The sequence below is a fragment of the Metarhizium acridum genome (genome assembly GCF_019434415.1).
Source record: "Metarhizium acridum strain ARSEF 324 chromosome Unknown scaffold_389, whole genome shotgun sequence".
In the NCBI taxonomy this organism is placed as follows: Eukaryota; Fungi; Ascomycota; class Sordariomycetes; order Hypocreales; family Clavicipitaceae; genus Metarhizium; species Metarhizium acridum.
In genome coordinates, this window is record NW_027094032.1 from 108,237 (window position 1) to 127,821 (window position 19,585).

General features: G+C 52.6%; 7 protein-coding genes across 8 annotated transcripts; 3 read left to right on the plus strand and 4 right to left on the minus strand.

The window, feature by feature from the left end:
• Positions 1-50: 50 nt before the first annotated feature.
• On the minus strand, positions 51-374 carry J3458_016490 (uncharacterized protein; the record flags this gene model as incomplete). The annotated part of the gene is made up of 1 exon (XM_007813284.2): positions 51-374. The coding sequence occupies one exon, from the start codon at positions 372-374 to the stop codon at positions 51-53; it is 324 nt and encodes a 107-aa protein (XP_007811475.2).
• Positions 375-2,400: 2,026 nt separating this feature from the next.
• On the plus strand, positions 2,401-4,136 carry J3458_016491 (uncharacterized protein; the record flags this gene model as incomplete). Its single annotated transcript, XM_007813285.2, has 1 exon — positions 2,401-4,136. The coding sequence occupies one exon, from the start codon at positions 2,401-2,403 to the stop codon at positions 4,009-4,011; it is 1,611 nt and encodes a 536-aa protein (XP_007811476.2). The 3' UTR covers positions 4,012-4,136.
• Positions 4,137-4,574: 438 nt separating this feature from the next.
• Positions 4,575-6,512, minus strand: J3458_016492 (uncharacterized protein; the record flags this gene model as incomplete). The annotated part of the gene is made up of 6 exons (XM_007813286.2): positions 4,575-5,280; positions 5,344-5,529; positions 5,583-5,635; positions 5,687-5,746; positions 5,803-5,900; positions 5,966-6,512. The coding sequence occupies 6 exons, from the start codon at positions 6,510-6,512 to the stop codon at positions 4,575-4,577; spliced, it is 1,650 nt and encodes a 549-aa protein (XP_007811477.1).
• Positions 6,513-7,245: 733 nt separating this feature from the next.
• Positions 7,246-11,606, plus strand: J3458_016493 (uncharacterized protein; the record flags this gene model as incomplete). The annotated part of the gene is made up of 1 exon (XM_007813287.2): positions 7,246-11,606. The coding sequence occupies one exon, from the start codon at positions 7,246-7,248 to the stop codon at positions 9,787-9,789; it is 2,544 nt and encodes an 847-aa protein (XP_007811478.2). The 3' UTR covers positions 9,790-11,606.
• Positions 9,692-11,815, minus strand: J3458_016494 (uncharacterized protein; the record flags this gene model as incomplete). Its single annotated transcript, XM_066120973.1, has 2 exons — positions 9,692-11,695; positions 11,787-11,815. 2 exons carry the CDS (start codon positions 11,813-11,815, stop codon positions 9,916-9,918), a joined length of 1,809 nt encoding a protein of 602 aa, XP_065974034.1. The 3' UTR covers positions 9,692-9,915.
• A 1,389-nt stretch (positions 11,816-13,204) lies between these two features.
• Positions 13,205-19,040, plus strand: GLS93 (Exo-beta-D-glucosaminidase). Its single transcript, XM_007813289.2, has one exon. The coding sequence runs from the start codon at positions 13,217-13,219 to the stop codon at positions 15,857-15,859; it is 2,643 nt and encodes an 880-aa protein (XP_007811480.2). The 5' UTR covers positions 13,205-13,216; the 3' UTR covers positions 15,860-19,040.
• Positions 15,920-18,833, minus strand: J3458_016496 (uncharacterized protein). Of its 2 annotated transcripts, XM_066120975.1 has the most exons (2): positions 18,336-18,833; positions 15,920-18,250 (listed from the first exon to the last, which is right to left on the minus strand). In XM_066120975.1, the coding sequence occupies exons 1-2, from the start codon at positions 18,487-18,489 to the stop codon at positions 17,073-17,075; spliced, it is 1,332 nt and encodes a 443-aa protein (XP_065974036.1). In that variant the 5' UTR covers positions 18,490-18,833; the 3' UTR covers positions 15,920-17,072. The 2 variants fall into 2 exon arrangements, with proteins under 2 accessions (XP_065974036.1, XP_065974035.1); XM_066120974.1 differs by having other exon boundaries at positions 16,795-18,804.
• Positions 19,041-19,585: the final 545 nt, after the last annotated feature.

Below are 19,585 nucleotides of genomic sequence, written 5' to 3' on the forward strand. Positions count from 1 at the left end.
TCGCCGCATACATATGGCCCAGGACGGAGTACGACATACAGCCCTTGCTCTTAGGCAAGCCGCACGAACCGGGCAATGGCATTACGCCCCTCAAAGTCCCAGGAACCCTCTATCGGTTCAATATTATTCCAAAATACGTAAGAGAAGATGGTGTTCAAGTCCATGGCCTTTGCCATCTGCAGCCGCTGAGTCCAGTACGGGGGCGGAATGCGCTGGGGGTCCATCTGGCCCCCTTTCAACTTGATGGGAACGCCATCGAGCAAGAAGTTGTGACGGTCATCGGTAAAGTTGCCACGATGGGCGGCAACGAATGGCTTTGCCAGTGATGGCAAAGCCGCAGCCCAGCCGAGGACTGCCGCTCCTCTGACAAACATGACTGTCTTGATGTCATCTTCTTCTTCCCCGGGGCGTATTTCAGCTTCTTCCTTGAGCCAGGCGGGTAGACGATCCGGAAGACGACGTTACAACCCGAGATGGACGGAAGAGAAGGAAAAGGAAGCTTCTTTGTTGGGAAATTATGTGGGCAGATCAAAGGGGCCAGCAATGCAGGAAATCGAGGTCCTTTTCAGCCAGTTCTTCAGGTCATTGTTGCAGCCCTAGGATCGGATGGTGGTAACCCACGAGATGAGAATTGGACGTGTGTAGCGTCCACTCGTTGCTGGCTTTGCCTTGAGGCGGGATGTTCCAATACGTGTATGTGACTGTCTGGATGAACAGCCAGTCCATTTGGAGAAAGCCCCGACCTCTGCCATTCTGTGGCACATTTGCGAAGAGTAGACTGAGAAAGACAAGCCATAACGTCACTTGTACCTGCGCAGCGGAGATGCTTCCGCTAGTGACGAGGACAACCTCGGTGGCTTGTTGACGTCCAGGCACAGTCAAAGATTCCCCGCTTGGATATTGGTGATTATTCAGCTGCCGTACTGATGCATAGATCTGCACTACGACATTGCAAGCGTCAGGTCGGGAGCACAGTCCGGTTTGACGGGGTATTCGATGGTGATTGGGGCGGGTTTTGGCAACCGGACGATCTGCACGCCAACATGAGCCACGAAGACGAGGGGAAAGCTTGTACTCGAGGCATTTCAAGCCGGCTGCAGATCGCAAGCCGGAAGCTGGGCCGAATCCTCCCACCAGACACTTCGTCTTTCCATCTACCTGAACCGCCCGAGAAGAGAGTTCCGCCGTCCTCGCCCCAGGAGCCAAGAGGGCCAAAAAAGACGTCCGCGTCTTCATAAGGCTGAAGACTAACAAGGACCGGGAGATGGTCTTGGCTCGACGGCGACGCCTTGGCCAATCTGCGGCCCAAGGTTGCCAGCCACAGGAACACCCATGAAGCCATGAGGAGGAGTGAACGGAATCGGGGCCGTCCAGATCCGTATTCCCGTACGTGTACTTTTGTGCTTCCCTAATTCAGCATCAAGCATACAACAGTTGCGTGTCGTGCCCCCAATAATGTCCAGCTCGCCACCCGCACATCCTAAACGACAATCCCGAAAAGAACCATCCGTGAACACCGTAGCAGAACCTGCCCCAAGATGATGATGATAAACCCGGGGAGAAACAAGAACCCGTCCGTCCCGGCATTGATAAAGTCATGGTTTTATCTCATTGGGCAATGTTGCACAATCCCGAGCCCTAGGCCGATGAGACGGACGTCAATAGAACACGATTTTGACACTTGAATCCGTGATGGCGCTGTCCAACCGAACAAGGGAAATGGCGAGTCTCCGCTTTCTCACCGGTCCAGGAGGTTCGAGCTTCCTTTTTAGGCCGAGGGACCATGAATCGCATGACTAATATTAAGCCATTGACGTAAACAGATTTGACTGGTGCACTAAACTCTATTTTTTTTTCTTATATTTCCCTCTTGAGCCGCAGGCCAGTGGGACGTGAACGGTGAGACGGTGCCGTGTGCAATTATTAGACAAGAGATATACCGCTTTGAACCATGGACTGCGAATATGCATTGTAACCATCACTTTGTGGGGATGACGACCAGCAGGAACTACGAGTATTAGCCTTTGGACGGCCAGATATTTAAATCCTGGGGCGTTGAGCCGGCTGGTGTATGTTTGAAGCTTGTTATTTTCCGCCTTGGTTCCCATTGTACTGTGGGAGGCAAAGCGTATTCAACCAGATCAGGTACCTGGATATCACGCTTTACATTATAATATACTACGGGGTATTAGTGTATACCTCTTGGTGGTTAAAATATTCTGCCGCAGACTGTATATCCTCTCCTTTTCTTCTTCCTTCCCTCTTCATACTCCCTTTCGTTCTTTTTCGTATAAAATAAATCAGAAGAGACAGGAAAACCTCGGGCAGCCAGCCAACGACCGACCCAAAGAGTCATATGAATACTACCCACCCTCCGACTTGAATCATCGAAGGCCCATCATGAAAGCACAGGCAGTCATGGCCATGGCCGCCGCGGGCCTGGCATCTTCTGCCGCGCCGCCCAACACCATCCTCCCAACACCTCCCATGGGCTTCAACAACTGGGCACGCTTCATGACCAACATCAACGAGACCATCTTCATCGACGCAGCCGTGGCCATGACCAACAATGGACTTCGCGCTGCCGGATACGATCGTCTCAACCTGGATGACGCCTGGTCTCTTCGCCAGCGAGACTCCAACGGCTCCATGGTTGCGGACCCGGCCAAGTTCCCCTCGGGCCTCCCGTGGCTCACAGGCTGGATGAGGTCCCAGGGCTTCAAGCCCGGCATCTACACCGACGCCGGCAGCCTGTCCTGCGGCGGATACCCCGGCGCTCTGGACCACGAGAAACGGGACCTGAAGGACTTTTTGCGCTGGGGCTTCGGCTACCTCAAGATGGACGGATGCAACCTGCCCGACGACACCGAGGAGACGTACCACGAGATATACAGCCGTTGGCCCATGCTGCTGTCCTATCCAAAAGAAAACGCCATGGTCTTCTCCGACTCGGCGCCCGCCTACTTCTCCAACCAGAAGAACCTGACTGACTGGTACAGGGCCATGGGATGGGCTGCCGACTACGGCCAACTCGCCCGCCACTCGGCCGACATCGTGACGTATCCCAACGGCAACGGCTGGAAGAGCATCATGTTCAACTACGGCCAGAACCTGCGCCTCGCCCGCTTCCAGCGGCCCGGCTTCTTCAACGACCCGGACCTTCTCATCCCGGACCACCCCTCGCTGACCATGGAGGAGAAGAAGTCGCAGTTCGCCCTGTGGTGCAGCATGTCCTCGCCGCTCCTCCTCAGCGCCGACATCCCCAACCTGCCCCAGGACACCATCGACTTCCTCACCAACCCGGCCCTCATCGCCGTCGACCAGGACAGGCTCGCCCAGCAGGCCACCCTCGTCAGTCGCAACGCCACCTGGGACGTCCTCACCAGGAGCCTCGCCAACGGCGACCGCCTTCTAACCGTCCTCAACCGCGGCGACTCCTCCGCCAGCATCGACATCCCCTGGCAACGCACCGGCATCGACCACAGGTGCATTGGCGAAGGCAACATCACTGTTCAGGATCTGTGGACAGGCCAAGCCACCCTGCTCCCCGCCTCTGGAGCCCAACTTGCCATCAACAACGTTCCGGCCCACGGCACCGCCGTCTACCGCCTCAAGAGCGTCGGCCCAATCACACCCACCGGCGCCATCTTCAACACAAACAGCTTCAAGTGCCTGACCGACAGCTCGTCCGGAAATGTGACGTGGGCTGCGTGCCAGGGCACCGACGCCCAGGTCTGGACCTACGACAAGGACACCGCCCACGTCCGCAGCCTGCTGCGCCGCCGAGAATGCCTCGTCGCCGTCGACGGCACGGTTGTGACCAAGCGCGGCTGTGAGAGACACCAGACCAGCCCCTGGACTTACAAGTCTTCCGGGAACCTCGTCGACAACAAATCCGGCAACTGTCTGACCGAGGATATAGATGGTACCGTCATTGCCGAGGGCTGCGGGTACCTTCTCAATCAGCAGGTCCTTGGTCTCCCCGCTGGAGTCCCGATTGCCATGTTCTAGGAAAAGAGTCGTTGATGGATGAGTAGGAGAGCCAAAAAGGGGGGCGTTTTGATTTTGTAATACATGATGCTGTATCTGCCAAGTAGCCAAGTAGCCTGTGCATGATAATGAAGCTCGCATAGCGCCAATCTAATACGTCGGCGGCTTCCTCTGTGACATGGCACTCTTTCCAGCGTAGATGTCGACTGCGAATATTGAACAAGTATTGAAGATTACCTTGTCTGTGTGTGTGTTTACAAGCGGATTGTACGGTAGCTTCCACAAATACCCCTGATGCACTGTACGGTTAGTGGCTGAATATATTTGCCCAACGAGTATATAGTTACTAACTCGCACTAATATATTTTAGTATATCAAAGTACAGGGCGCGATTGCTAGGCACCTCGCCTGGTTAAATACTTTTTGCTTCCTGCTATAGCGGAAGGACTACGACTGAGTAGTGTTTTGAAAAAAAGCAGCACGAGCTCAAGTTGCCACGGTGCTGGTAAATTTTGCAGTGACGTGTACAATAAAGCCATTTTCTCATCAAGTCGTGTCGATAACGACAGGCCAAACATTGCCGACTAATATACGTAAATGAAATCCTCATTCTTCATGTCCGTAACATCGTCAAACGCCCTGTCGCCCACCGTCTCTGATTCCTCCACATGATTCAGCACCTCATTGTCCTGACCAGCACCCTTCTGCATGCTTAGATCCTTAATGTTCTCGGATTTACCGACTTCTCTGCGCTTAGCCGCCTGTCTGGCATTCAAGATGCGAATCAGGACCATGCCGAGAATAATCAGGACGGCCAGCACAACAAACAGCGCAAGGTTTGTTCGCAGGCCTCTGTCGTAGCGTGGCTTTTCGCTGGGTTTGAAGAGCTGGGGGCCTATGACGTTTCCAGCGCTGGCCCCAATGAAGAGCATCCCGGTAGTGACCTTTCTCTTTGTGTCACCGGCCGTGTTCTGGCCGGACCAGGAGTAAACGAGGGGTGAGATGCCGGGGTAGAAGGAGACGAGGTAGTACCCGGTGAGAAGAACAGCCCTATCGCTCTCTGCGCGGCCAACAGCAAGGAGGATTGCACAGCCCGCGATTGGGGGTAGGCAGAGGAGGAGAAGCACGGGAGACTTCATCTTGATTCGGTCGGCGAGCCAGGCGCCCCCTAGTGTTGCAATCATTTGCACGGCGCCGAAGGGGATGTTGAACAGGATCGTGGTGAACTTGTCGAAACCAAACGCTTGGATGATGAGGGGGCCAAACGTGGAAACGCCACCGCTTGGAATACTGAGAAAATATCATGAGCCCAGGATTCTGAAAAGGCATATCCGCCCAGGAATAAATACTTACGAAATGATGAGCATGAGGAAGAACCAGAGCCATGTCTTGGGATCAAGCAGGCACTCCTTCACATGGTCCCATTTCCACACCCCGGAGCCAATGCCCATTTGATTCATTCGAAGACGCTCGATGGCAATGAACTTGTCCTCCCGGTTAAGAAATTTAGCCTGCATGGGAGAGTCGGGCATGAAGAGGCTACTTGGCATCAGCATTGACCGTGCATTGTGGCATTCGTCGCATGTACTTACAACATGACGATGGAAAACGCAACTGTGATGCATCCACAAAACAAAAATATGATCTGCAAGCACGTTAGGCATTATTCGGCCGTAAGAGGGTCCGGTTTTCTTACCTGATATGGCTTCAGTGACGACTGAATATGGCCAAGACCATACGTCAACAGACTGCCCAGCTATATCCGGTACGTCAGCAAGCTCCCTTCGATATATGATGTTGTCGTGAACTCACCATATTTACAACTCCCAACATGGCATACCAAGAAGCATTTCGAGAAGTCTGCTCCTGTCGCCGATACCACATCTGCACAATGGCGATGAATGTCGGGGCTAAAACGCATCAATAATCGCCCTTGGATAGAAAGAGTCCATCCCCAGGACACCGCTCAACTTACCGACCGAGGCCTCAAAGGCCCCTAGCAACAATCTTGAGGCCATCAACCCCCCAAAGTCCTTGGCGGCTGTCATCCCACACAGCACAGCACCCCAGCAAAACACCATGGTAGCGGAGAACTTTCCCACGGGGAATTTGACAAGGCTATACGCTACTAGGGGCTGAAAGACCAGCTGGGCCAAGTACACGATGGATCCAAGCCAGGAAAACTCTTCTCCTACTAGGTTCGTGTCCTCTATCAAACCAAAGACAGATGCATATGATAAGGTCGTCTTGTCTAGAGACTGAAGACAGTAGACGAACAACATGATGGGAAGGATTCGCCAATCAATCTTGCGCAGCACACGGGAATTGTCAGCCGGGGTCACGACCACGGGATGGTCAGCCTGTTTGAGGAACTGTGCCGCCTTGTCTCTTCCAACAATTTGGACATCGTCCATTCTCGAGGCATGGTCAACCTGAGGAACATCGTCGGCTTCGGACTTGGCCGTCTGCGGCTCTTGATGGGGTCGAATACCATCACTTGAATCGTTGCCAGAATTTGCCATCGTGGCAGTGAGTCAACTCAAAACGCATAGAGGGTAGCAAAGAAAAGAAAAGCTTTCAAATCCATTCGCTTCCGATGGCGATCGAGGAGCAAACGTCAGTGGCCATATATACCCAAGTCCAGCGCAGTGGGCTTGTTGCCAACACCCAATACATCGTACGTTGACACTGCCATCTCTTCCCCGGACTTTGTCTACCCCATGGGGATACAAAACCTGGGAAATAGTTGGGGCCAAAGGCCGGTATTTGCTGGCTTGCTGGGTCCTTGGCTGGGCGCCACCGGAGATGATTGTATTTCTCCGATCGGGGCTGACTCTTGATCTCCGAGGGTTGGGTGGTCTAGCCATTCGGACAAAGCAAGCACTTCTCCGGTCTGGTACGATTTTGGACGGTTAAACGGGAGAATGAGAGTCAGTATCGTTCCATAGTGTGTGTGGCTCATGACTCTGGAAGGGACAAAGCAGCCTCCACGCCCCCCATAGGTCGGACATCTGTGTCAATATCCGGTTCCTAGTAGCTGGTCTGTTACTCAACGTGGCCAAGTGGTAGGTAGATCCGGGCTTGCCATCAATCAGACGAATTCATTGCCTCTTGCGGAGAGAAACGTTCATCATAGCATTGACCAGAATACGCCTATATATGGCTCAAGTCGTAGTTAAAGGCGGTCACTAGGAGAAGCTTCGTATCCGCACAGAGACTTCAAACAAGGCAGTCTCGGCTTCCAATTTACTCACAATGCCTCAGCAAGAGCGAGTCCCTTCGGCCTGGGAGCTTGTCGGTGCCTCCAACACGGAGCCCAGCGTACAGCTGCAATCTACCGGCCAAGATTTGCCATTTACCTTCAAGTTTGAGCTCATCGCCTCCAATGTATTTCGAACAACATTCTCATCAGAGTCGCATCCCCTACCCCCTCATCCTAGTGTCATAATTCCACCCTCGGAACAAAAGGTCCTGAAGGCCAATACTTTGGTTGGGGGCGGCGGTACCAGCAAAGAGATTCGCATTGGAGACATCGTTGCCAATGTTGACTGGACCGAATCTTCACCACTTGTCGGCATCTCATATGCCGGCTCCAAGGAGCCACTACATAGCGATCTTCCTCACAGATCCTATGTCGTTGATGGGCAAGGCATTGCACACTACTCCCGCTATAAGCGCGGGACTCTACACGTTGGTCTTGGTGAAAAGGCCGCGCCCATGAACTTGTCAGGTAGACGATTCGAACTATCCGCCACGGACAGCTTTGGCTACGATGTCTACAAGACGGATCCGTTATACAAAAATATTCCGCTCCTCATCAATGCAACACCCGCCGGCTGCGTTGCGCTCTTTTCAACCAGTCATGGGAGGGGAAAGTACTCTATCGGTGCCGAAATGGACGGCATGTGGGGACACTACAAGGTGTATCGACAGGATTACGGTGGTCTAGAAGAGATTGTGATTGTCGGCAAGACTCTGAAAGATATTGTCACAACATATGCCGAGTTCGCCGGGTTCCCGTTGCTGGTCCCTCGATGGGCGTTCGGCTATCTGTCTGGAGGCATGAAGTATTCCATGCTCGACGATCCACCTGCATCCGAGGCACTTCTCGAGCTGGCTCGAAAAATGAAAGAACACGACATACCCTGCTCTGCATATCAGATGTCTTCGGGCTACACTGTTGCAGAACAGGAGCCCAAGACGAGGAATGTGTTCACATGGAACCGGCATCGCTTCCCAGACCCGCAAGGATGGATCAAGGAATATCACAAGCTCGGTATGCGATTAATTGCGAATGTGAAACCCTATGTTTTGGCAAGTCACCCAGAATACCAGAAGCTCAAGGATTCAGGGGCTTTATTCACAGACCCTCACACGAAGACCACAGCCGTCACCCGCCTTTGGAGTGCTGGTGGTGGTGAAAGTGATGAGGGCGGTCACATCGACTTCACCTCCGCGGCCGGCTTTAGCTGGTGGTTCAATGGAGTAAAAAAACTTCGGGAGCAAGGCATTGACTGTATCTGGAACGACAACAATGAGTACGCGATTACCGACGATGGCTGGCAATGCGCTCTAGACCAGCCCTCCCTAGAAGTGCCAGAGGGTCTCGAGGGGCGTCGGGACGTCGGCCTTTGGGGACGCAGTTTGCATACAGAGCTCCATGGCAAAGCTTCGCACGATGCACTGCTCGAGGCTGATCCAGATAACCGACCATTTGTCCTTACTCGAAGTGCCACGGCTGGTACAATGAGATATGCATGTAGCTCCTGGAGTGGTGATAACATCACTAGTTGGTCAGGCATGAAAGGTGCAAACGCATTGTCACTCACAGCCGGCATGTGTCTGATGCAGTGCTACGGCCATGATATTGGTGGATTCGAAGGGCCGCAGCCATCTCCCGAGCTGTTGCTTCGATGGGTACAGCTTGGTATCTATTCCCCCCGGTTTGCCATCAACTGCTTCAAGACTGGAGATGACAATAATGTTGGCGATGTCATCGAACCATGGATGCACCCATCAATTACACACCTAGTCAGAAAAGCGATCAAGCGCCGGTATGCAATGATACCTTATTTATACTCGCTTATGCTGGTGAGTCATCAAACGGCCATACCACCACAAAGGTGGACAGGTTGGGGATATGAGTCTGATCCCGAAGTCTGGACTCCCGAGATCATGGATGGCGAGTGTCAATACTGGCTTGGCGATTCAATCCTGATTGGAGGTGTTTACGAACCAGGCGTAAGCCGCGCCAGAGTCTATCTGCCGAAACAATCTGAATCTGATGAAGGATTCCTCAATCTCAACGCACCATACCAGCATTTTCAGTCTGGCCAGTGGATCACGATCGATGCGGAATGGCATGGGGCTGGCATCCCAGTCCTTGCTAAAGTCGGGACCGTCATACCAATTGGGCGTGACGTTCAAGTCCTTTCTCCGGGAGAAAAGGAAAATGTGGCCGATTTACCCCCAGATGACTACCGCGCCGTCGAAATTTTTCCTCCGCCAGGGAAAAGTGCTAAAGACTGGTATGTGTGCGATTGGTACGAAGATGACGGAGTGTCAACTGTTTCCAAGGTCAAGATTTCCAAGTATACTATTTCGTACAACGCTACGGAATCTCAAGTGCGCATCCATTTCATCCGGGAAGAGAAATCGGGTTTCGTCGCCCCTTGGAAGACACTTGTCGCGATTCTTCCTGCTGGAGACTTGAGAACTGTTGTTTCAGAGGATGGTATGGAAGTTCGTGCTATCAGGACTGACGAGCAAGGTCGCCGGCATTTCGAGCTCAGTCGGTAGTAAACTCAATTTATCTTTTCAGTCATAAATACTAGCTGGCGAACGATCCATCTCTGCCAGAGCAATTTCGTTACTAGACATCGCTTGAAGTGATATTTGCATGATGAGTTGTTGCAGTCTAATAGGTCAGTTTGTGGTGTCCGTAGTTGACCAACCGAAGCCCATAAACTCGTCAGTCCCATTCAGTGCCTCCAAAAGAATGTCATCCAACCAGCCGGTGTCTGTAACGGATGAGGAGAACAGCGTAAGTCCAGGAAAATCCCAATCGAAAACAAACTGCTCAGGGACAAACGAGTCTTGTCCCTCCTCGATCTGCAGAATTGAGCCATTATTTGGTACTGGGTTGCGCATAGAGTCGGTTTGGTCCCGCCTCCCATTGCCGACTGCAGAGCTAAACTTATCGATGCCAGTCTCCAACAATTGTAGATACACCTTGCCAGTGTTGCTGCGATGACCATTCAATAAGCCGCCCCCTGCTTCGCCTAGTTCACTGAGAAGAATATGTCCGCGATCAATGAGGTCGTTTCCGGATCGGCTTGCTTCGTTTGGCAGAAGTATGGTCAGCTTCAAGAGGAGTAGATAGCAAAACACGCACTTTGCCCACACAAAATCCATTGCAAAGCGTAAATTTTGGAGATAGAGACGGGGCTCTTGCGTAATGATGCCCAAATGCTGCCACAAGGCCTCTTGCGCCATGGTTAACATTTGTTTCTGAGTTGGGGACATTATATCGACATTTTCGACACCAGTTGTACGAATTGCCCTACACAATGCCATAGTGACCCCCCAGCAGCGTTGTACTTGCATATTGAGGAGCAACCACGGAGAGTGTGGATCGTTGGGGTCGAAGATCCTGTTCCAATCGTCGTACCAGACGTTGATGTCTAGCATCGCATCAGACACTATATCCATGATTTCTGCGTCTGTGTGAATGCGATTGCATAGTCGGGAATACATTTGCGCTCTCAAAGCATTGAGTTCAACTTGTGGCCAGAGGCACATGTCTTGTTTTCGCATTAGAGGCTTTTTGAGTAGCACTCTACTTCGCCGAGCATCGCCGTTGAACCCTAGTGCTAGAAAGTCTCCAGCATCAACATGAAGGATGTGACTCATATTCAGAATGTGCAGCCAGGTCCTCGTTTTCCGCATGAGTATTGCTTCGTCCTGGACACTTGCGTCGCTAGCAGGACCCCAGGAGGCGGACAACACTCTGGACATTAGACTGTCATATGCATTCGGCAACCCAAGGTCTACTGCCATTCGCGTCGCTGCGGCAACCAGAAGGGATCTTTCGGAAGTGTAGCATGCCCTGACCAATAGTGCCTGTATGGTCTCTAGGGAAAGCATTGCAGGGACTGAAATGGCTGCATTGATTGTTCTCCTGAGATGAAAGTTCAGCAATCGCCACTGTTGGGAATCAGTCCCCGTCAGCGCACGGCAGCCAACCGTACATATTGCACTGAACAAGATGCTGCTCCTGGATCGAACACTCTCCATAGAATCATACTGGGGGTCAAAGACTGGAACATATCTATCACAGCCTTGAAAGAAGGTGAGGAAGTACGAGCAAGCTTGATCAAGAGTGGCCAGACCAGCAACAACAACATCCGGTGTTTCTACCAGGTTGATGCGAAATGGAACTGTTGATCTTTCCGTTCGTGGTAGCGATATTTGTTCGATGCTCGACCTGTTTCCAGATTTGAGCGATGCTCCCGCTCGAGAAGACTCTGGCGATGCAGCAACAATGGGTTCAGCCGTCTCATGTGTGCCAAAGGTGTGATGATCCAGTGACGCGAACGATCCGGATATGGCATGACCAGACCGAGCTTCTACGCTCGTATTTGCCTCTTCCTGTCGACGTATCTTTGTTTGTAGGTCCTCGACTTGTTTTTGCAGTTGGTCAATTCTACTGTTGCAAGGTCAGTTTCAAACTATGGGTTGCCAACAGAGACATACAGTTCATGACTCTCTTTTGGCCTTTCCTCGAATTTGCACACCTTACGCGAGGAGCGGCATCTTCCGACATGTCAGGTCAGTATTTGGGCTAATGACTTCGTGGGGGGTTATATTGGTACCTTGAACAAGGTCTTCGTCCGTCGCATTTTGCCTATCAAGACATTAAGCGACTAGGTTGAGCAGCGACCAGTGCATGCATACCTTGGATTGGCGACAAGCACCACAGGAGGTCTACAACAAAGGCGTAAAACAACAATTAGCCCAGACACAAATTCAATACCCCACGAGAAACCATTCAAGCCACTTCGGTCCGGCTTACCGGTATTCTCCGCTTGCGAGGCTTCGCAGGCGATGCTACGTTGGTGTTGACGTCAGCCATGGGACTGGCAGGTTACTCGACAGCCAGATCAATAGCTGACATTATGCAGCGCCTGGGGGTGATTGACAGAGTCCAATATGGAGTCGCGTGGCAGTAGGCTGCAGGCTACAAGCCTTGGAAGAATTGGACCAAGGTGAGCCCAGAGTTGGAACGAAGAGTAATTGGCGAGCCAAGGTTAGAGAATGGATATTCGCAAGCTCCTTTGGTAGAGTGATTGGGATTGGGCGAGTCTCGTGGCGTAAACTGCATGCAACCCTCGGTGCAGGCGTTCCTCCAGGGTCCTTGGCTACTTGGTGAGGCGCCGGTCAAGTAGGTTCGGCAAATCCGGTCGTCAACAGGAGGAGGGGTTGACAGTGACAGTAGAACAGCTGGGTGGACGTCCGTCTTGTTGCCAATGATGGATTGTGGGAGCTATGGATTGCATAGCTGGTTGCCCAGATGAAGGATGGCGCTGGCCGTGATTTCTCCGCCCATCAAAGTTAGCTGTGTTGCAAAAAGACCAACAAAAGTGCTGCATGGTGAAGTGGAGGGTGGAGAGAGGGGCTCCCGTCAAGCAGTCACAGGCAGGCATCAGGGTGGAAGGAGCGAACAATTGGACTTGCCGAGGCGGGAGGCCAAGATTGACCATCTCAATGTCGCCCTCGACTAATTCCATGGTCTCGAGATGCAGAATATGAATTGTATTTCGTCAACCATTTTTGTGCAATAAAGATGCGGTCGCACGTGCATCGCATTGATTGAAGGCTGCACCGAGTGCCAGTGGCCAAGCAGCCTGTGCCGGCCCCTGACCCCCATCGACACCCCCAATCTGTACCCGAACCCCATCGTCCCAGCTTTTGACTGCCATCTTCGGCGCTGGTCCGACGTGGGAACCAGCTCAACTCAACACCACGCCAGCGCTGTGCAGCCCGCAGAGACGAGCCGACGCCGTTGACCAGGTCATTGGTCATGGGCCATGGACCATGGCGGCTGGCCAGGGTAACGTTGTAGTCCTCTCAATCGGAATACTTATGGTGCCTTGGCCTTGCAGAAGATCAAGACTGATGAACTCTTGCCGTTGTCAACTCGTCAATGATTTGACACGTCCGAAAGATGGCACTTAATGGCGCTGTGGCCCTACTGCTAGCTAGCAGCAGTGCTCTCGCTTCGGCTACCAATCCGTTGACCTCCAAGGCCGGGCAGGTCGGGACAATTCCTGCCTGGGACTTCCAATCGTCGTCCTCTGTGAGCAAAGACCTTGCCTCGCTGTCTGAGCCTGGTGTCGACACTTCGTCGTGGAACCATGTAAATGATTCTCGTTGCACTATTTTGGGGTGTATGATTGAGTCGGGCACGTACAAAGATGATGAGCTATGGTTCTCGGATAACCTTTACAAGATCAACTGGGGCCAATTCCGCGTCCCCTGGGTCTACAGACACGAGTTCTCGCTCGCTCCAAAGAACGGACAGCATTATCTCCTGCAGACCAACGGCATCACTTCTCGGGCCGGCATCTTCCTCAATGGAGACAAGATTGCAGATAAAGAGGAACAGGCAGGCTCTTTTGGTGGTCATACCTACGATATCACTGGTCATGTAGGCAACGAGAATGCTCTTGCCGTCAATGTGTACCCCTCAGACTCCAATCTCGACCTCATTTATACTTTTGTTGACTGGAGCCCCCGTGCGCCTGACAATGGCAGTGGTATCTGGAGAGAAATCACCGTGAAGCAGACTGGGCCTGTGGCGCTGGGACCCATGAGCGTGTCCATCGATATATTGATTCCAGTCGAGTCCAACCCTGCCAAGGTGACTGTCCGTGCAAAAGTGCAGAACCTCGAGGACCACGAGGTCCAAGTGGATGCTACTTCCGTCATTACCGAATCGTCTGGTTGCAAAGTCGGGTCTCAGAAGACATCTCTTGTGCTGGGACCCAAGGAGACCAAGCTCGTCGAGGTTTCTCACCATGTCAAGAGGCCAAAGATATGGTGGCCCAAGTTCTGGGGCGGCCAACCTTTGTACAAGGCCCGGCTTGCATTGAATGTTGCCAACGAGCTGTCCGACGTTGCAGACGAGACATTTGGCATTCGAACCGTTACATCAGCACTCAACAGCCACAACGACACCATGTTCACGGTCAACGGCTATCCGTTCCAGGTTCTTGGTGCGGGATATAGCCCAGACATGTTCTTCCGCTGGGACGCCACGCGATGGGCCAATGTCATGAAATACTCGCACGACATGGGTCTCAACACTATTCGCCTAGAAGGCATGATGGAACACCCAGAGCTGTACCGAATGGCAGATGAAGCTGGCATGATGATTATTGCCGGCTTCGTCTGCTGTTCCAAGTGGGAGGCCTGGAGTTACAACAAGGACATCAACCCCAACGTTCCTTGGACCGACAACGACTACGAGACTGCAAATGCTACCATGCGACATGAAGCTGCCATGATGCAGCCGCACCCCAGTGTACTTGGATTCTTGATTGGCAGTGATTTCTGGCCCAATGACCGCGCCACCAAGATTTACGTTGATGCCCTCAAGGATGCTTACTGGCAGACCCCTTTCATCGCATCCGCATCCAAGCGCGGCTACCCAGCTCTTCTTGGTCCCTCGGGAATGAAGATGAGCGGACCCTACGACTGGGTGCCACCCAACTACTGGTACGACACGGAGTCATCCGAGGACCGTCTCGGGGCCGCATTTGGATTTGGCTCTGAGCTTGGCGCCGGGGTAGGAACTCCCGAGGTCAGCAGTCTCAGGAAGTTTCTGACCGAGAGCGAGATGGAGGACCTCTGGAAGAAGCCCGATGTCAACTTGTTCCACATGTCTACGAATACGTCGGCGTTCTACAACCGCAAGATCTACAACGAGGGCTTGTTCAAGCGTTACGGCGCGCCCACATCTCTGGAAGACTACATATTCAAAGCCCAGCTCATGGACTATGAGGCTATTCGTGCACAGCACGAGGGGTACTCTGCTCGATGGAGCCAGGACCGCCCAGCCACGGGCACCATCTACTGGATGCTGAACAATGCCTGGCCCAGCTTGCATTGGAACCAGTTCGACCACTACCTGCACCCAGCCGGCTCGTACTTTGGCACCAAGGTTGGTTCTCGACTAGAACACGTCGCATACGACTATGTCCGCGAGGAGGCGTGGATCATCAATCACAGCCTCGACAAAGGGGGAGCGCGCACAGTTGCTACTGAACTGATTGGGCTGGATGGCAAGTCAATCTCCAAGGATTCCGTCACTGTCGACACCGTCCCCAACAAGTCCAGCAAGGTCGCCAAAATATCTGGCCTAAACAACATGACGGACGTCGGCCTGCTGCGTCTTGTTTTGTCCGACGAAAAGGGCCGAGCTCTCAGCCGAAATGTATACTGGCTCACAAAGTCTGTAGATGTGCTCGACTGGTCCAGCGCAACGTGGTACCACACCCCCGTGACCAACTTCTCCGACTACAGCGCCCTGACTAAGATGAAGACGGCCGAACTTTCCGCCACGGCGTCCAAGAACGGCGGTGCTCACTCCATTATTCTCGAGAACAAGTCTGACGTTCCTGCATTCTTCATCCGCCTGAACCTTGTTGACAAGGCCGGCGAGGACATCAACCCCGCCATCTGGTCAGACAACTACGTCACGCTATGGCCAAGGGAGAAGTTGGCACTCACAGTGAGCGGAGACGGGCGAGAGGCAAAGGTACTCGTGAACGCAGGCAACGTCGAGACTTCGGAAGTAGCGTTGTAAATGTAAATAGCAAGTGATGGTAGAGGAGGAATCTCATGCCAGTAACCCAGAAACTCCCCCCCCCAACCAAAGTATTCTTCAAGCACAAGTAATCCGGTAGAAAAGCGATCCGGCTACCGTCAACTCAACAAACCCATTACTTGGGCAACCGCATCCCTAAACAACACCATTGCGTAAACCTTGTGACACCCAAACAAAAACCGACCCGAGACAGGCTTGTCCGCCTTGGGACTACAAGTAATACACTCCATGCTTACAAACACTCTCTCCCCCTGATCCCCAGTCTCTTTGCGCACCATGAAGCGATGACAACCCGCCAACTCGCCCAAATGTAGAGCCATAGACGAAATCGATCGAGCTGCCCTCCCCGTCCTCACCAACCTGCAGATCCGTGACCTGGAAAGTACCCCAAAAGACGGAAAGCAACGACGGCAAAGACGCAGCAAGCTCAGACACAGAGGTCACATACTCTGGAGCAGAGCTTGGCGCGAGACCTAGCAAGAGTTAATGCAAAGTCAAGCTCCTCGCACCAACGGGCAACATGTCATCGAAAACAACAAGCTGCTTCCTCAGAAGCTGCAGTCCAATCCTCTTGAACTGAACGCCCGCCCGCCAAAGAAAAAACCCTCACGAACCGCGACAAGAGAAGCTCCTCTGACGGGAGTTTTACACCCTCCGGCACGGTAAGTGCTATGAAGCGTAAGTCCTCCCAAGCCGTGTGGCCGCGGGGATTGACAAGGCCGCGGATGGTGGCTGATTTGCGCAACGAGTCCGACGCGGACTCTGTCATTTTGATGAGAGGGCGGCTGGTGAGACTGAGCCGCCTGTATAGCGTTATGCTGTATGCTCTGCCTGACAGCGCGATGAGAGCTGCTGTTGCTGTGAGGGCGGTTTTAGGAGACACGGCGCGTGTAATTTGTTTCAGGGCCTCCATTACAAATTGGACTCGAGCGCGTGATTAATTGGTCCAAGAAGGAACTTGGTCGGCAAATGAATTGTATATTGGCATATTAGGTATAAATTGACATTGGTGGTTGAGTTGAGGCTCAGCTGGGTTTCTGCAAGCGTGGCGTTCCGAGGTGCTCCGTCAGTCGACAAAGCTTCGCTTTCGCACTCGCTACGGCGCTCAACCGACCTGAGGAGTCACACTCTGCCCCGAGATATTATCTGCCTCGCAAACAAGAAAAAATTGGTGCAATGCGCGTGAAATGAATTAGGTTAGTGCCTCGCTGGAGTCTCCTTCCGCCGGTGCATGCCTGTTTGTCCACGGCTCAAAAAGACGAGCACCCTTCATCAACCCACCAATTGTCTCCCAAAAGATCAACAACGCAAATAAGGACATGACGACCGCCATGAACTCCGTGGTCGTCAAGTGGTCGTGCGTCTCTGGAAGAACGGCCAGAATCACAGCTATAACCAAGCGCATGCCCACGCGTAGCTGCTTGGGCAGGATCAGACAGTCCTCTCCATCTGTACGATACAGCTGCGCGTAGATCCAAAGACAGAACGTGCCCACGCTTAGCCCACCACCGAGCAGCCAGCGCTGACCTTGTTCGAATTCGTGCAACCTCGTGCTAATTGCGCAAATGTGTCCGCCGATTAGAAATGACGCCGACAGCGGCAGGTGCAGCAGAAAGAAGCCAAAGGCCGTCCAAGCAGAGCGGCGAATTGGATGTGTGGCCTGTATACTCCCGTCACCGCTGACATAGATCCAGTTGATGCAAAAGGCGATGATGAGGGTGCACACGGCTTTTGCGTAGCCCGCTGTCAGACCGATGCCGGCCGGATCGCCGACAATGACGCTGTACATGAACTCGCCGAGAATGATGATGAAGAAGGCGGCCATGCGGTCAATTTCGTGGGCAATGTCAACGGCAGTGCTGTATTTGAGCCTGAGGCGATGCTTGATCCAAGGGCTAAGGGTGATGGACCATGTCGCTTCCTGGTAGACAATCATGACGGCCACGACTGCAGCTTTGCCACGGATGCTTACGGATTCAAAGAAGAGCGGTACGGTGATGAAAAGGCCGATAAACATGAAGCCCGCGAGGATGCGGGCCTGCGTGCGATGCTGGTAGCTGGCGAAGGAGCTTATGAGGAATACACACATGGTGGAAAAGCGAGCGACCAAGTAGGCGCCGGCGGTTGTTCGCATGGCGTTGATGTCGACATTTGCTTCCCTCGCGTTGTTGGCGTAGAGGACCAAGAGCGCCATGACCCAAAGAATGACCAGTCGCTGCAGCAAGTCATCCGTATAGTATGAATTCATGATCTCTCGCAGATCGGCCCAAATGTGCCACGCCGGGGCGAAAATGAGAATGTACTTGGCGAGATGGGCGCCATTTGGGAATTCGGCGAGGTCATCGCTAAAATTGGCGACGATGGCGACGTCTGGCGGGGTTGGCTGGAGTCAGCAGAGTGAAGTTGAAGAGGAGCAGCGCGCTGCCATGACGGAAGAAGGCGGCCTCGAGCTCACACAACAAGTCTAGAAACAGTTCAAACCGTCCTGCCTGTCTCTCCTCATCGCTATCCTTGTACAGGTGGCCGTTGTAGAACCATTGAAGCGCCTTCGGTCGCTTGATGATGTATCGTTGGGGTCTGGCGCCCTCTTGGAGCTCGTTACAATTCATAGTCGCGTCGGGTTGGTTCTGGCGCCTCGGCGGTGCAAACGTACCAAGCGAAGTCGGCGAAACGGTGTCGGGCGGAATGACATTTTTGAAAGTTTGCTCGGCTCCCTGTTGAATCGAAGCATCTGAGGGGCGACCAGCCAAAGCGCCTCAAGCTTTTCAGCTGACAGAGCTAATCTCGAGCTTGGGCTGGTTGAGGAATAGGGCGAGCAGTCCCTAGGCTGGCAAAACCTTGTTGAGACATGCACAAATTCTGCCGGTATCGTGGGTTTCAGCTGCAGGCTGAAGTAAGGGCATGCGATGTCTTTGTCATTATTGTGGTTTTTTTTTTTTTTTTTTTTTTTTTTTTTTTTTTTTTTTTTTTTTTTTTTTTTTTTTTTTTTTTTTTTGGCTCAATGAAAGAGGCAAGCACAGACTGGCCCGTTAGAACGGAAGGCGCGATTGATAATGTCAGATAGAGTTGACGGATGCCGAGTGCGGTCTCGACCTTGTTCTCCATCTGCTAGTGGCGCAACGCACCAGACCCTTCACAAATCCATCACCGCCACACCATCTGCAGTCCTTAGTCATGAAAAGTGCAAATAGGGCCTATGCCTAGAGCAAACAAGGTAAATGCTATATGCAACTCTATTTTCACCTCGTCCTGCTTGGTGCTTGAGCCTCCGCAATGCGAAACTGTGCCAGGGGTTTAGTTTAGGGTAGGCTCAAACAATGCCAACTACGAACAAAGTAGAATAAGTCTAAGCGATAAAGAAGATTGTTTGGAAATGAATTATATTACTAGACATAGTTTAACACACTTCATGTCCATAAGAGGCTACCAATCAGTATAATCCATGGGATGGACGTCCCCTAAGCAGCTATTTTGAGAGTAGTGTGAGATCGCCCGAAGAAGATTTGGTGCATAGCAATACTGCGACCTGGTGAGCGTTGCGTGTGATTATGGCGATTAGAAATTAAGAGGCCCGACAGCATCTCAATAAGTTTCATTGACGCAGGCCTGACTGTTGGCAGTCAATGCAGTATTACCGTTGCCGGAGCTGAACCGGCTGCGCGACAACTTATTATTCACGACCTCATAGGGACTCCTTCAACCATG